The following is a 12,251-nucleotide window of genomic DNA, read 5'->3' on the forward strand; positions in this document are numbered from 1 at the left end:
GTCAACAGTTACTACTGTGGTGTTCTAGTGGGGATTTTTTATTTTACTCATTCTTTCTACATTGATTCATTGGAATTCTGTAAGGAAGAAGTATCTCTTCTCTCATACATTTATTTATTGAATTATTTATTTATGTCCATATGGATTTGTGGGTATTTATTTTGTCCTGTGGGATTGTATTAATTCTTGCCTTGCTGTAAAGGAATACCTGACACTGGGTAATTCATAAAGAAAAGAGGGCCAGACATGGTGGCTGACTCTTGTAATCCCAGCACTTTGGGAGGCCAAAGCGGGCCAATCACTTGAGGTAAAGAGTTCAAGACCAGCCTGGTCAACATGGTCAAACCCCGTCTCTACCACAAATACAAAAATTAGCAGGGCATAATAGCACATGCCTGAAGTACCAGCTAAGCAGTGGCCAAGGGTGTGGGTGGAAGATAATCCTCCGGGGCTAGCAGTCAACCAAGCCCCCGTACTCATAGAAGTTAAGCCTGGGGCCCAGCCGGTCAGGCAGAAACAGTACCCAGTACCCAGAGAAGCTCTTGAAGGTATCCAGATCCATCTCCAGTGCCTGAAGACCTATGGAATTATAGCCCCCTGTCAAGTCTCCCTGCAGCACGCCCCTGCTGACTCTTTTCTATCCAGAAACCAAGGATTACAGACCAGTACTGGACTTGCACTTGGTTAACCAAGCTACAGTGACTTTGCACCCAACGGTACCTAACCCATACATGTTGTTAGGGTTACTACCAGCTGAGGACAGCTGGTTCACCTGCCTGGACTTGAAGGACACTTTCTTTAGCACCAGACTAGCTCCTGAGAGCCAGAAACTGTTTGCTTTCCAGTGGGAAGATCCGGGGTCAGGTGTCACCACTTAGGACACTTGGACCCGGCTTCCCAAGGGTTCAGGAACTCCCTCACTATCTTCAGGGAGACCCTGGCTCGAGACCTGCAAAAGTTTCCCACCAGAGACCTAGGCTGTGTGTTGCTCCAGTATGTCGATGACCTCCTGCTGGGACACCCCACAGCAGCTGGGTGCGCCAAAGGAACAGATGCCCTGCTCTGGCACCTGGAGGACTGTGAGTATAAGGTGTCCAAGAAGAAAGCTCACATCTGCAGACAGCAGGTACGCCACCTAGGATTTACTATCCAACGGGGAGCATAGCCTAGGATCAGAAAGAAAGCAGGTCATTTGCAACCTACCAGAGCCTAAGACCAGAAGGCAGGTGAGAGAATTCTTAGGAGCTGTGGGGTTCTGCAGGTTATGGATCCCAAATTTTGCAGTACTGGCCAAACCTCTGTACCAAGTTACAAAGGGGGGTGACACAGAACCTTTTGAATGGGGGTCCCAACAGCAACAGGCTTTTCATGAGTTAAAAGAAAAACTTGTGTCAACCCCAGCCCTGGGTCTGCCTGACCTGACAAAGCCATTTATACTATATGTGTCAGAGAGAGAAAAAAATGGCAGTTAGGGTTTTGACCAAGACTGTGGGGCCCTGGCCAAGGCCAGTGGCCCACCTCTCTAAACTTAAACTAGACAGGGTTTCTAAAGATTGACCCCCGGGTTTGAGGGCCTTAGCAGCAACTGCCCTGCTAGCACAAGAAGCAGATAAACTAACTCTTGGGCAAAACCTGAACATGAAGGCCCCCCATGCTGTGGCGACTTTAATGAATACCAAGGGACATCATTGGCTAATGAATGCTAGACTAACAAAGTACCAAAGCTTGCTCTGTGAAAATCTCTGCATAACCATTGAAGTTTTTAACACCCTGAACCCCGCCACCTTGCTCCCGGTATCAGAGAGCCCTGTCGAGCATAACTGTGGAGAGGTGTTAGACTCAAGTTTACTCTAGCAGACTTGACCTCCGGGGCCAACCTTGGGCATCAATGGACTGGGAGCCGTACATGGATGGGAGCAGCTTCGTCAAACCACAAGGAGAAAGGTGTGTGGGATAGGCAGTGGTAACCCTGGACGCTGTCATTCAGGCCAACTCATTGCCTCAAGGTACCTCAGCCCAGAAAGCCGAGCTCATTGCTTTAATTCAGGCTTTAGAACTCAGTGAAGGTAAGGCTGTAAACATTTACACTGACTTCCGGTATGCCTTTTTAATCCTCCAAGTGCGTGGAGCATTATATAAAGAAAAGGGCCTGTTGAACTCTGGGGGAAAGGTCATAAAATATCAGCAAGAAATCTTGCAATTATTAGAAGCAGTATGGAAACCTCAAAAGGTTGCAGTCATGCACTGCAGAGGACACCAGGGAGCTTGCACTTCAGTTGCCTTGGGAAACTCCCGAGGTGACTCAGAGGCTCAAAGAGCAGCATCTGCCCCCTACTGGGCATCAGTCACAGTCCCCCTCAAGCACCTGACCTTGTACCTACTTACTCTAAAGAAGAAAAGGACTTTCTACAGGCAGAGGGAGGACAGGTGATAGAAGAAGGATGGATCTGGTTACCAGATAGGAAAGTAGCTGTGCCACAGCTGCTGGGAGCAGCAGTTGTACTGGCTGTGCATGAAGCCACCTGTCTAGGTCAGGAGTCACTTGAAAAGTTGTTAGGCCAGTACTTCTACATCTCCCATTTGTCAGCCCTTGCCAAAATAGTGGCGCAGTGGTGTGTAACCTGCCGACAGTTCAATGCGAGGCAGGGTCCAGCCATTCTGCCCAGCATACAAGTTTATGGAGCAGCTCCCTTTGAAAATCTCCAGGTGGACTTCACAGAAATGTCCAAGTGTGGAGGTAACAAGTATTGACTAGTTCTCGTGTGTATCTACTCTGGGTGAGTGGAGGCTTATCCAACAGGAACTGAGAAAGCTTGTGAAGCAACCTGTATGCTTCTTCGAGATCTTATTCCTAGGTTTGGACTGCCCTTAGGAATTGGCTCAGATAAGGGGCAGGCGTTTGTGGCTGACTTGGTACAGAAGACAGCAAAGGTATTAGGGATCACATGGAAACTGCATGTTGCCTCCTGACCTCAAAGTTCTGGAAAGGTGGAGCAAATGAACTGGACTATCAAGAATAGCTTAGGGAAAGTGTGTCAGGAAACAGGATTAAAATAGATACAGGCTCTCCCAATGGTATTGTTTGAAATAAGCTGTACCCCTTCTAAAAGAATAGGATATTCCCCTTATAAAATATTGTATCATAGACCCCCTCCCATACTACAGGGACTCCCAAACACTCCACAAGAGCTAGGTGAAATTGAGTTACAATGACAGCTACAGGCCTGAGGAGAAATTGCTCCAACAATTTCATCCTGGGTAAATGAGAGGTGCCGCAACAGCTTATTCTCCCCAGTTCACCCTTTCTCCCCAGGGGATCAAGTGTGCATCAAGGATTGGAATGTAGTCCCCTTGCAACCACGGTGGAAAGACCCCAGACCGTCATCTTGATCACCCCCACAGCTGTAAAGATAGAAGGAATCCCAGCCTGGATCCACCACAGCCACGTGAAACCTGCAGCCTCTGAGACCTGGGAGGTGAGACCAAGCCCAAACAATCCCTGCAAAGTGACTCTGAGAAGGACGACAAGCCCTGCTCCTGTCACACCCAGAAGCTGACTCGTCTACGCACAGCCAAAGCATGAGGAAACTTATCATGGGACTTACTCTCTTTAAAATTTGGTCTTATATAATAAGGACTTCCACTGATTTTCCCCGCATGGAGGACTATTCCCAGTATATTCATCAGGTCACTGGGATAGGGCAACAAGTAAAAAAAGTCTTTCTCTTTTATAGTTATTATTGTTGTGGGACAATCAAAGATGGGAGAAACCGAACAGAGTGAGTTCAGGAAAGGTCTTTATTAAAAGGTGATCACCTGGCTCAGTAGGACTAGTGTCCAGGAAAGTCTGAGCCCCGGACAAAGAAAGCAGCCACCTTTTAAGCAGTCAGTGGCTGGGAGCTACATGATGCAGGAAGCATATGTACAGAAGCAAGAACAAAGGCAGTTGATCAGTCTTTTACATTTATCTATACTACATGTTCCACATCCTTGGGAAACCATGTTTCTGTATAAACCTTGTAACTTTGCAGCTGCACTAGGGAGGTGAAGGAGGAACTTGCTGAGCCTCAAGGACTGTGAAACTAGCAAGTACAGATAAGGCTCAAATGTATTACATGAATCATTATCAGTCTGTCTTGCAGGAAGACCTAGGTAGTGAAGATGAAAGTGAGAACTCCCACTAATAAGTGAGATTCTCAAAGGGAGGAATGAGGAAGGAGACCACCTCTTATTTTCTCATACCTCAGAAAAAGAAAGAGGAAATAAAAGTTAAAGAAAGGCAAAAATGAGATCAATAGTCAGGCAGCCTGGCCCTGTACACCAGACCTGGTCTGATAGTTAAATATCAACCCCAGACCTAACTGCTTGTATTATCTATAGATTCTAGACATTGTATGAGGAAGCATTGTGAAACTTTCTGTTCTGTTTTGTCTTAATTACCGATGCATGCAGCCCCAGCCTGTACCCCATGCTTGCTCAATTGATCACAACCCTTTCAGGTAGACCGCCTCAGAATTGTAAGCCCTTAAAAGGGGCAGGAATTTCTCTCTTGGGGAGCTTGGTTTTTGAGAGGCCAGTCTGCCGACGCTCCTGGCCAAATAAATCTACTTCCTTCCTCAACCTGGTGCCTGAGGGGTTTTGTCCATGGCTCATCCTGCTACAGATACAACTCTATGTTCCTTCCACCATTATCCCATACCCTTAATATCCATTCCCATGCCTGTTCTCCAGATTGCTGTTTATATAAATTAGAGAACTCAAGCAGTTCAAGTATAGCACACCTCCTCATGGGTCTTACTCTCAACCTCATCCTTAGGGGCCCACCAGGACTTTAGTTATAGATTTAGATGCAAACAGAGGTGTTGAGGGTGGCCTCTGAGGAGACTCAACATTATCTTGCCTGACAACTGGCTTAGGGGAGGCCATCAGTGTTGCTGCAGGCAGCATAGGGTTTTTCTCCTCAGACAAAGGTGGAATGGCTGATAGCAGCATAGGTCAGGGAGGCTTTGTTGCCACTACTGGGGATGGGGAAGCTGTTCCTTCTGGCAAAAAAGGTTTATCAGAGTTTATAAACTCAGTGTCCCCAGCTTCATCAGGGTCCTCCCACATGTCCCAATTCCAAGTTGCTGGGTCCCATTCTTTTCCAATCAATGCCCTCACTTTAACAGTAGACACCTGGTGAGGCTGTGCATGCATCTTTCATTGCTGGTTAGCCACTCCTGTAAGAGCTTGGGTCTGTTTTTCCACAATTTCAGCTCTTTCTCTACAGGAGATAAGACTCTCATTCAGGGCAGTCTTAGCAGATTTGAGGCTCTGTATCTGCTTCTGAACCTGGGAGACAGAATCCTTGAGTTCATCATTTTCTTTTATCACTTTGTCCACTGAACTGAGGAGCAACCAACCAGCTTCATTATGTTCATTGATTCTCCACATATGGTCAAAGATATGTATAGAGTCACTAAACTCCTTGCCTCTCACGGGTGGTGAATCAGGAGAATCAAATGCATTTATTTTGTATAACTCTGTAAACAGTTTCTGCCAAAAACTATCAGTGTTCTCCATACTATTAGAAGTAGAGACCTTAGCATTTTTGGGTCTAATCATATTAGTCAGCCAACCCCGGAGACCCCCAAACCAACAGAAGAACTCCATCCTTTATATTCTGTTCCTCTAGAACCATACTCCCAGTACCAGAATCTAATCTGTATTAGGGTTCTCTTAGAGGGACAGAATAGGAAATACAAATATATAAATAAATATACATATATATATACATATACATATATAATATATATATATATATGAGTGTATTAACTTACACAATCACAAGGTCCCATAATAGGCTGTCTGCAAGCTGAGGAGCAAGGAGAGCCAGTCCAAGTCTCAAAACTGAAGAACTTGGAGTCTAACATTCAAGGGCAGGAAGCATCCAGCACGGGAGAAAGATGTAGGCTGGGAGGCTAGGCTAGTCTCGTCTTTTTCATGTTTTTCTGCCTGCTTTATATTCACTGGAAGCTGATTAGATTGTGCCCACAAGATTAAGGGTGGATCTGACTTCCCCAGCCCACTGACTCAAATGTTAATCTCTTTTGGCAACATGCACACAGACACATCCAGGATTAATACTTTGTATCCCTCAATCCAATAAAGTAGACAGTCAGTATTAACCATGACAGGATTCCTTTGACTCTATGCTGCTCCCAGGTGGGCCATCGCCCCACCCTGCTTTTCTTCATTCTCTGTGGGTCAAGCCATCTCCCTAGTCAGTCTCAATGTGAGAACCCGGATATTTCAGTTGAAGGTGCTGAATTCACTCACTGTTTTCATTCTTTTCCATGAGAGCCATGGACCGCAGCAGCTCTGAATCAGCCATCTTTGCCTCTCTCCCTTGGTTCTGTTTTTTAAGATAGGGTCTCGTTCTGTCACTTAGATTGGAGTGAAGTAGTCTGATCACAACTCACTGCAGCCTTGAATTCCTGTACTCACACAATTATCCTGCCCTAGCCTCCTGAGTAGCTGGGACTGCAGGCACATGCTACCGTGTCTGGCTAATTTTTAAATTTTTTTGTAGGGACTGGGTATCATTTTTTGTAGAGCTTGTCTTGAACTGCTGGTCCCATTTCTTATAGAGCTGGTCTTGAACTCCTCCTGCCACAGCCTCCCAAAATTTCAGAATGAGTTGTGTGAGCCATGCTTATACCACTGGGCGTGATGGTGTTTTTTTGTTTTTTGTTTTGATCACAGTGTGCTTCAAGGTAAATACTACTTCAGCATGATACCCATTTTTATAAAGCTTAAAAATAAATATGACAAAATAATATATTTTTAGATATATGTATATTTATACCTACACCTCCCCTCTCTATACATAGATATATATGTAAACTATAAAGAAAAGCACAGGGGTTATGAATATAACCTTCAGAAGAGTGGTCACCTCTGTGGTGAAGCAAGGGGACCGAATCAGAGAAGAAATTCCAGCAGTCCCGTAGCTTCGACAGGACTAGAAATATTTCATTATGCATGAGGTGATGGGTGTATGGATGTTATTTAATTGTTATGCTTCATAATGTAGATGCACATCCCACTTTGAGAATATCTCCTATAGAAACAAAGGACTTGTATTTAAGAATGTGTAAGAAAAAAGAGAAAAAGAAATATAATTACTATATTGAGGTGAGAAATTAAAGAAAGAAAAATAAAATTAAAAAGAAAAAGAAATAAGCTTTCCTGTATTAGGCTGACTTATCCCAGAGGCAGCAACAGGCACAGCCTAGACCCAGGAAAAGTCTTGATAATACTATCTAAGAAGCCAGGACACACCTAGCACTCCCTTAACATAGGGAGAAGAAAAACAAATTTTCCTTTCTCTTATGGTATGAGTTTATAGATTCCTGTTCTCTGCAACTAGTGACTTCAAGTATTGTTTTATCTAATCAGGGGAGTGAAGGTCATGAGAAGCCTGAGCAGGCCTGAACTACAGCCATCTGAGCATCACAGCGAAGGTTATGAGAGAAATCAGTGCAAGGCTCTTGAGCAAAACCTAGGTAATGACCATGTGGATTGGTTGGCAATGGTCATGTGTAATCCTAAGTGATTCACCTGTCACAATTTGATTAACTGCTGTTGTTCTGCCTCTCTATCCTTGCTTTCACGCCACTGTAAGCCTGGTTCAAGCTAGCACATCCCCTTTTTGAAGTGTATATAAAAGCCAAGACCTGTCTTTGTTTTAGGCTCAGTTTTTGGATATTAATCTACTGGGTCTGAGTGCACTCAATAAAGATCCTTTTGCTTTTCCCTGAGGTCTCTCATCCTCCTGATTCCCACAGCAATATAAGCTCCATGTATGTTCTACTTATATATGCTTATCTAAGTGTGATACTTTTTTTTATAAAAGTCAAATTTAATGATTAAATACTATGCGCATGATATAATACACTTCAATAAAAATGATTTATGTTTTAAAACTAGTTTTTTAAAAAACTTTTTATCTGAGATGGAGTTTCGCTCTTGTCACCCAGGCTGAAGTACAATAGCGTGATCTCTGCTCACTGCAACCTCTGCCTCTGGGTTCAAGCGATTCTCCTGCATCACTCTTCTGAGTAGCTGGTACTACAGGCACATGCCACCATGCCCAATTTTTGTATTTTTAGTAGCGATGGTGTTTCACCATGTTGGCTAGGCTGGTTTCGAACTCCTGACCTCAAGTAATCTGCCCGCCACTGCTGGAATACAGGTGTGAGACACTCTGCCCTGCCCCTCCCTTTTATTTTGAAAGAGGTGTCCCTCTAAGAGATTTTCCTTGTCATTTCCTTTCTTCATTCCAGCAGTTTTCACACTGTATAGTGACTTTCACTGGCTTATCTGTGTTCTTGGCAGGTCAGAGTCCCTGTATATCAGCTCACTACCTGTCCCCAGTTCAGCACGTGCTTGATGCTCACTAACCATTTAGCAGAATGAAGAAATCACAAGAGAGACTTCTGGGAGGAGGCGCTGCCCAGTGAGCCTGGCACCAAGAGCAGGGCCTGGCGGGAGCCCTGCTCAGGCTTCAGCATGGTCATTTTGGTTGACTTCACTGGTTGAAACTGAATTCCACCTCCATGGTTTCCCCAGGATATGAGTTGGGGTCCAACCTCACTGGTGAGGGTCAGGTGAGCTTTCTGGATGCCTGAGGGACCTTTCAGCCTGCACAGCCTGAGGAGCTTGCTCCAATGCCCTGCCATTTTTGTGAGGGCCCACAAGACCCGGGAAGAGCCTCAGAGCCCCCGCGGGCCCTTGCGCCACTGCCTCAAGTGGGTGCTCAAAGCCCTGCTCAGGAACTGGTCCCCAACAAGATGCGGAACCCTTCCTTGCTGGAATTTCACAGAGAGAGTAGTAATAAGATAGTAATAATACCGACTGCTGTTTATTGAACCTCCACTAGGCACTTGGGCGAGGGGTGGAATCTAAGGCCCAGATTTTCTCTATTACAGCCATGGAGAGCCATTAATACTTGCCTAATAGAGTTGTGGTGAGACATGGAATGGGCAAGAAAGGTACTTTATTTTTATTTATTTATTTTTAAAATTACTATTGTTATTATTATTTTTGAGATGGAGTCTTGCTCTGTCGCCTAGGCTGGAGTGTACTGGTGCAGTCTCGGCTCACTACAACCTCTACCTCCCAGTTTCAAGCGATTCTCCTGCATCAACCTCCCAAGTAGCTAGGATTACAAGCACGTGCCAACACACCCAGCTAATTTTTGTATTTTTAGTAGAGACAGGGTTTCCCATGTTGGCCAGGCTAGTTTTGAACTCCTAACCTCCAGTAATTCACCCACCGTAGCCACCCAAAGTGCTGGGATTACAGGCATGAGACACTGCACCCGGTCAAGAAAGGTGCTTTAGACAGTGCCAGAGTTGAGGATTTGTCCTGTGACTTGCTGCAGTTGCCACACTGCAGTTGCCACACTGTGGCCTTAGAACAGTCTTATCCTGTCCTGAAAACCCCAATACCTTGGAAACATCAGGACTGGTCAGAAGGACAGTAAGTCCTCATGGCGCCAGCCCCTGCTCCTCCCCCAAGATTGAGGGGTAAGTATTCCAAACTCTCTACAGGAGCCATATCCTGGATGTGGACACCCAGTCCTACTAGGACCTGCTTCAAGAAGTTTTTCCCAGCCATGAAACTGCCTGATGCCTTCAGCGAAGCAAGCAGGAAAGGCTCAAGTGATCCTCTTATATCAGCCTCGTAAGTAGCCAGTAGCTGGGACCACAGGCGTGCACCGCCACGCCTACCTAATTATTTTTTGTAGAGACGAGTTTCATCAAGTTACCCAGGCTGGTCTGGAACTCCTGAGCTCAAGCAATGCGCCTGCCTCAGTCTCCCAAAGTGCTGAGATTACAGGCGTGAGCCACCGTGCTCAGCCCGATTTGTGATCTTTTATGCATTGTTTCTTTCATGTAGCATGTTTTCAAGATTCATCCAACTTGCAGTGTATTAATGCTGAATAATATTCCATTGTGTAGAGATACCGTATTTTTATTTTTTTAATTTTGTTTATTTTTAATTGGTACACAACAAATATTTGTACGTATTTATGGGGTACACATGGTATGTTGTTACATGCACAGAATGTGTAATGATCAGTCAAGGTATTTAATGTATCTGTCACTTTAAGTGTTTGTCATTTCTGTATGTTGGGAACATTTCAAGTCTTCTCTTATAGCTATTTTGAAATACACAATACATTGTTAACTGTAGGCATCCTACTCTGCTATAGAACATTAGAACTTATTCCTTCTATCTAACTGCATTAACCAACCACTCTTCCATACCAACCCACACACCCTTCCCAGCCTCTGGTATCTGTGTATCCATCATCAACCTTTTCAGCTCCTACATATGTGATAACATGCAATATTTGTCTGTCTGTGCCAGGCTTACTTCACGTAACAGTGTTCCATCCATGTTGCTGCAAATGACGTGATTGCATTCTTTTTTATGGCTGAATAGTACTTGGTTGTGTGTGTGTGTGTGTGTGTGTGTACACACACCACATTTTGTTTTCCTTTTTTTTTTTTTTTATTTTAAAGACAGAGTCTCACTCACTCTGTTGGCCAGGCTGGAGTGCAGTGGTGCGATCTCGGCTCACTGCAACCTTTGCCTCCCAGGTTCAAGCAATTCTCTGCCTCAGCCTCCTGAGTACCCAAAGTGCTGGGATTACAGGGGTGAGCCACCACACCCAGCCCACATTTTCTTTATTTATTTGTCTGTTGATGGACATTAAGTTGATTCTATATTTTTGCTATTGTGAATAGTGCTGCGGTAAACATGGAAGCACAGGTATCCCTCTGATATACTCGTTTTCTTTCCTTTGGATAAACACCCAGTAGTGGCATTGCTGGAATGTATGGTAGTTCTATTTTCATTTTCCTGAGAAATCTCCATACTGTTTTCCACAGTGACTGTACTAATTTACATTCCCACCCAACAGTGCATAAGAGTTCCCTTTTCTCTGCATCCTTACCCACATCCATTATTATTTTATCTTTTTAATCATAGCCATTCTCAATGGGTGAAGATGATACCTTATTGTGCATTTCCCTTATGATTAATGACATTGAGCATGTTTTCATATACCTGTATGTCTTCTTTGGAGAAATATCTATTTATGTCCTTTGCCCACTATTTTACATAAATAGTGGAGTCAGGGTTTTGCTCTGTTGCCCAGGCTGGAGTGCAGTGGTGCAATCACAAGTCATTGCAGCCTCCGCTTCCTGGGCTCAGATGATTCTCCTGCCTCAACTCCAGAGTAGTTGAGACCACAGGCATGTGTCACTATGCCCAGCCAAGTTTTTATTTATTTGTGTGTGTGTGTGTGTGTGTGTGTGTTTGAGACAGGGGACGGGAGTGTAGTGGTACAATCACTGCTCATTGTAGCCTCAACCTCCTCGGCTCAAGTGATCCACCTCATTTTTTGATTTTTTGTAGAGATGAGGTCTCACTATGTTGCCCAGGCTGGTCTTGAACTCTTGGGCTCAAGCGATCATACCATCTTGGCCTCCCCAAGTGCTGAGATTACAGGCATGAACCACCAGACCCAGCCTAATTTTTTTTTTTTTTGGTAGAGATGGAGTTTTGCTATGTTGCCCAGGCTGGTCTCAAACTCCTGGGCTCAAGCAGTCCACCTGCATCAGCTTCCCAAAGAGTCATCATGCCTGACCCTTTGCCCACTTTTAAATGGAATTATTATTTTTTACTGTTGAGGTGTTTGAGTTCCTTATATATTCTGGATGTTAATTCCTTGTTGGATGAATAGTTTGCAAGTATTTTCTCCCATTCAACAGGTTGCCTCTTCACTGTGTTGTTTCCTCTGATGTGCAGAAGCTTTTTAGTTTAATATAGTTCAGTTTGTCTACTTTTGTTTTTGTTGCCTGTGCTTTTGAAGTCTTAGCCATAAAATCTTTTCCTAGACCAGTGTCCTTAAGTGCTTCCCCTGTTTTTTTCTAGTAGTTTTATGGTTTCAGGCCTTGTGTTTAAGTCTTTAATCCATCTTGAGTTGATTTTTGTATATAGTGAAAGGTAGGAGGTTAGTCATGTTCTTTTGCATATGGACATCCAATTTTCCCAGCACCATTTATTGAAGAAGATATCCTTTCCCCAATGAATGTCCCTGACACCTTTGTTGAAAATCAATTGGCTGTAAATGTATGGATCTATTTCTGAGTTTTCTATTCTGTTTCATGTTATACCTGTTTTTATACCAATAC

At 44.3% G+C, this 12,251-nt stretch overlaps 1 protein-coding gene across 15 annotated transcripts in view; it reads left to right on the top strand.

Moving 5' to 3' along the window:
- LOC117096976 (phosphatidylinositol 3,4,5-trisphosphate 3-phosphatase TPTE2-like) overlaps positions 1–12,251 on the top strand; it is an 80,715-nt gene that overhangs the window by 15,714 nt on the left and 52,750 nt on the right. For 7 of the 15 annotated variants that reach the window (XR_004442766.1, XR_004442756.1, XR_004442754.1 and 4 more), the window contains one exon: positions 931–2,373. The exons of 1 other annotated variant lie outside the window; for it this stretch is intronic. Coding sequence is in view for 1 of the 14 variants with exons in the window: in XM_033234398.1 (XP_033090289.1) it covers positions 7,441–7,547; positions 9,597–9,729 (240 nt within the window). In the remaining 13 variants the exon portion in view is untranslated. Of the gene's footprint in view, positions 1–930; positions 2,374–3,313; positions 5,286–7,440; positions 7,548–8,452; positions 8,528–9,596; positions 9,730–12,251 lie in introns of those variants that run through there. 7 more of the 15 variants (XR_004442762.1, XR_004442765.1, XM_033234398.1 and 4 more) reach the window with 4 other exon arrangements.

Source organism: Trachypithecus francoisi, unplaced genomic scaffold (assembly GCF_009764315.1).
Source record: "Trachypithecus francoisi isolate TF-2019V2 unplaced genomic scaffold, Tfra_2.0 Contig01461, whole genome shotgun sequence".
Classification (NCBI taxonomy): Eukaryota; Metazoa; Chordata; class Mammalia; order Primates; family Cercopithecidae; genus Trachypithecus; species Trachypithecus francoisi.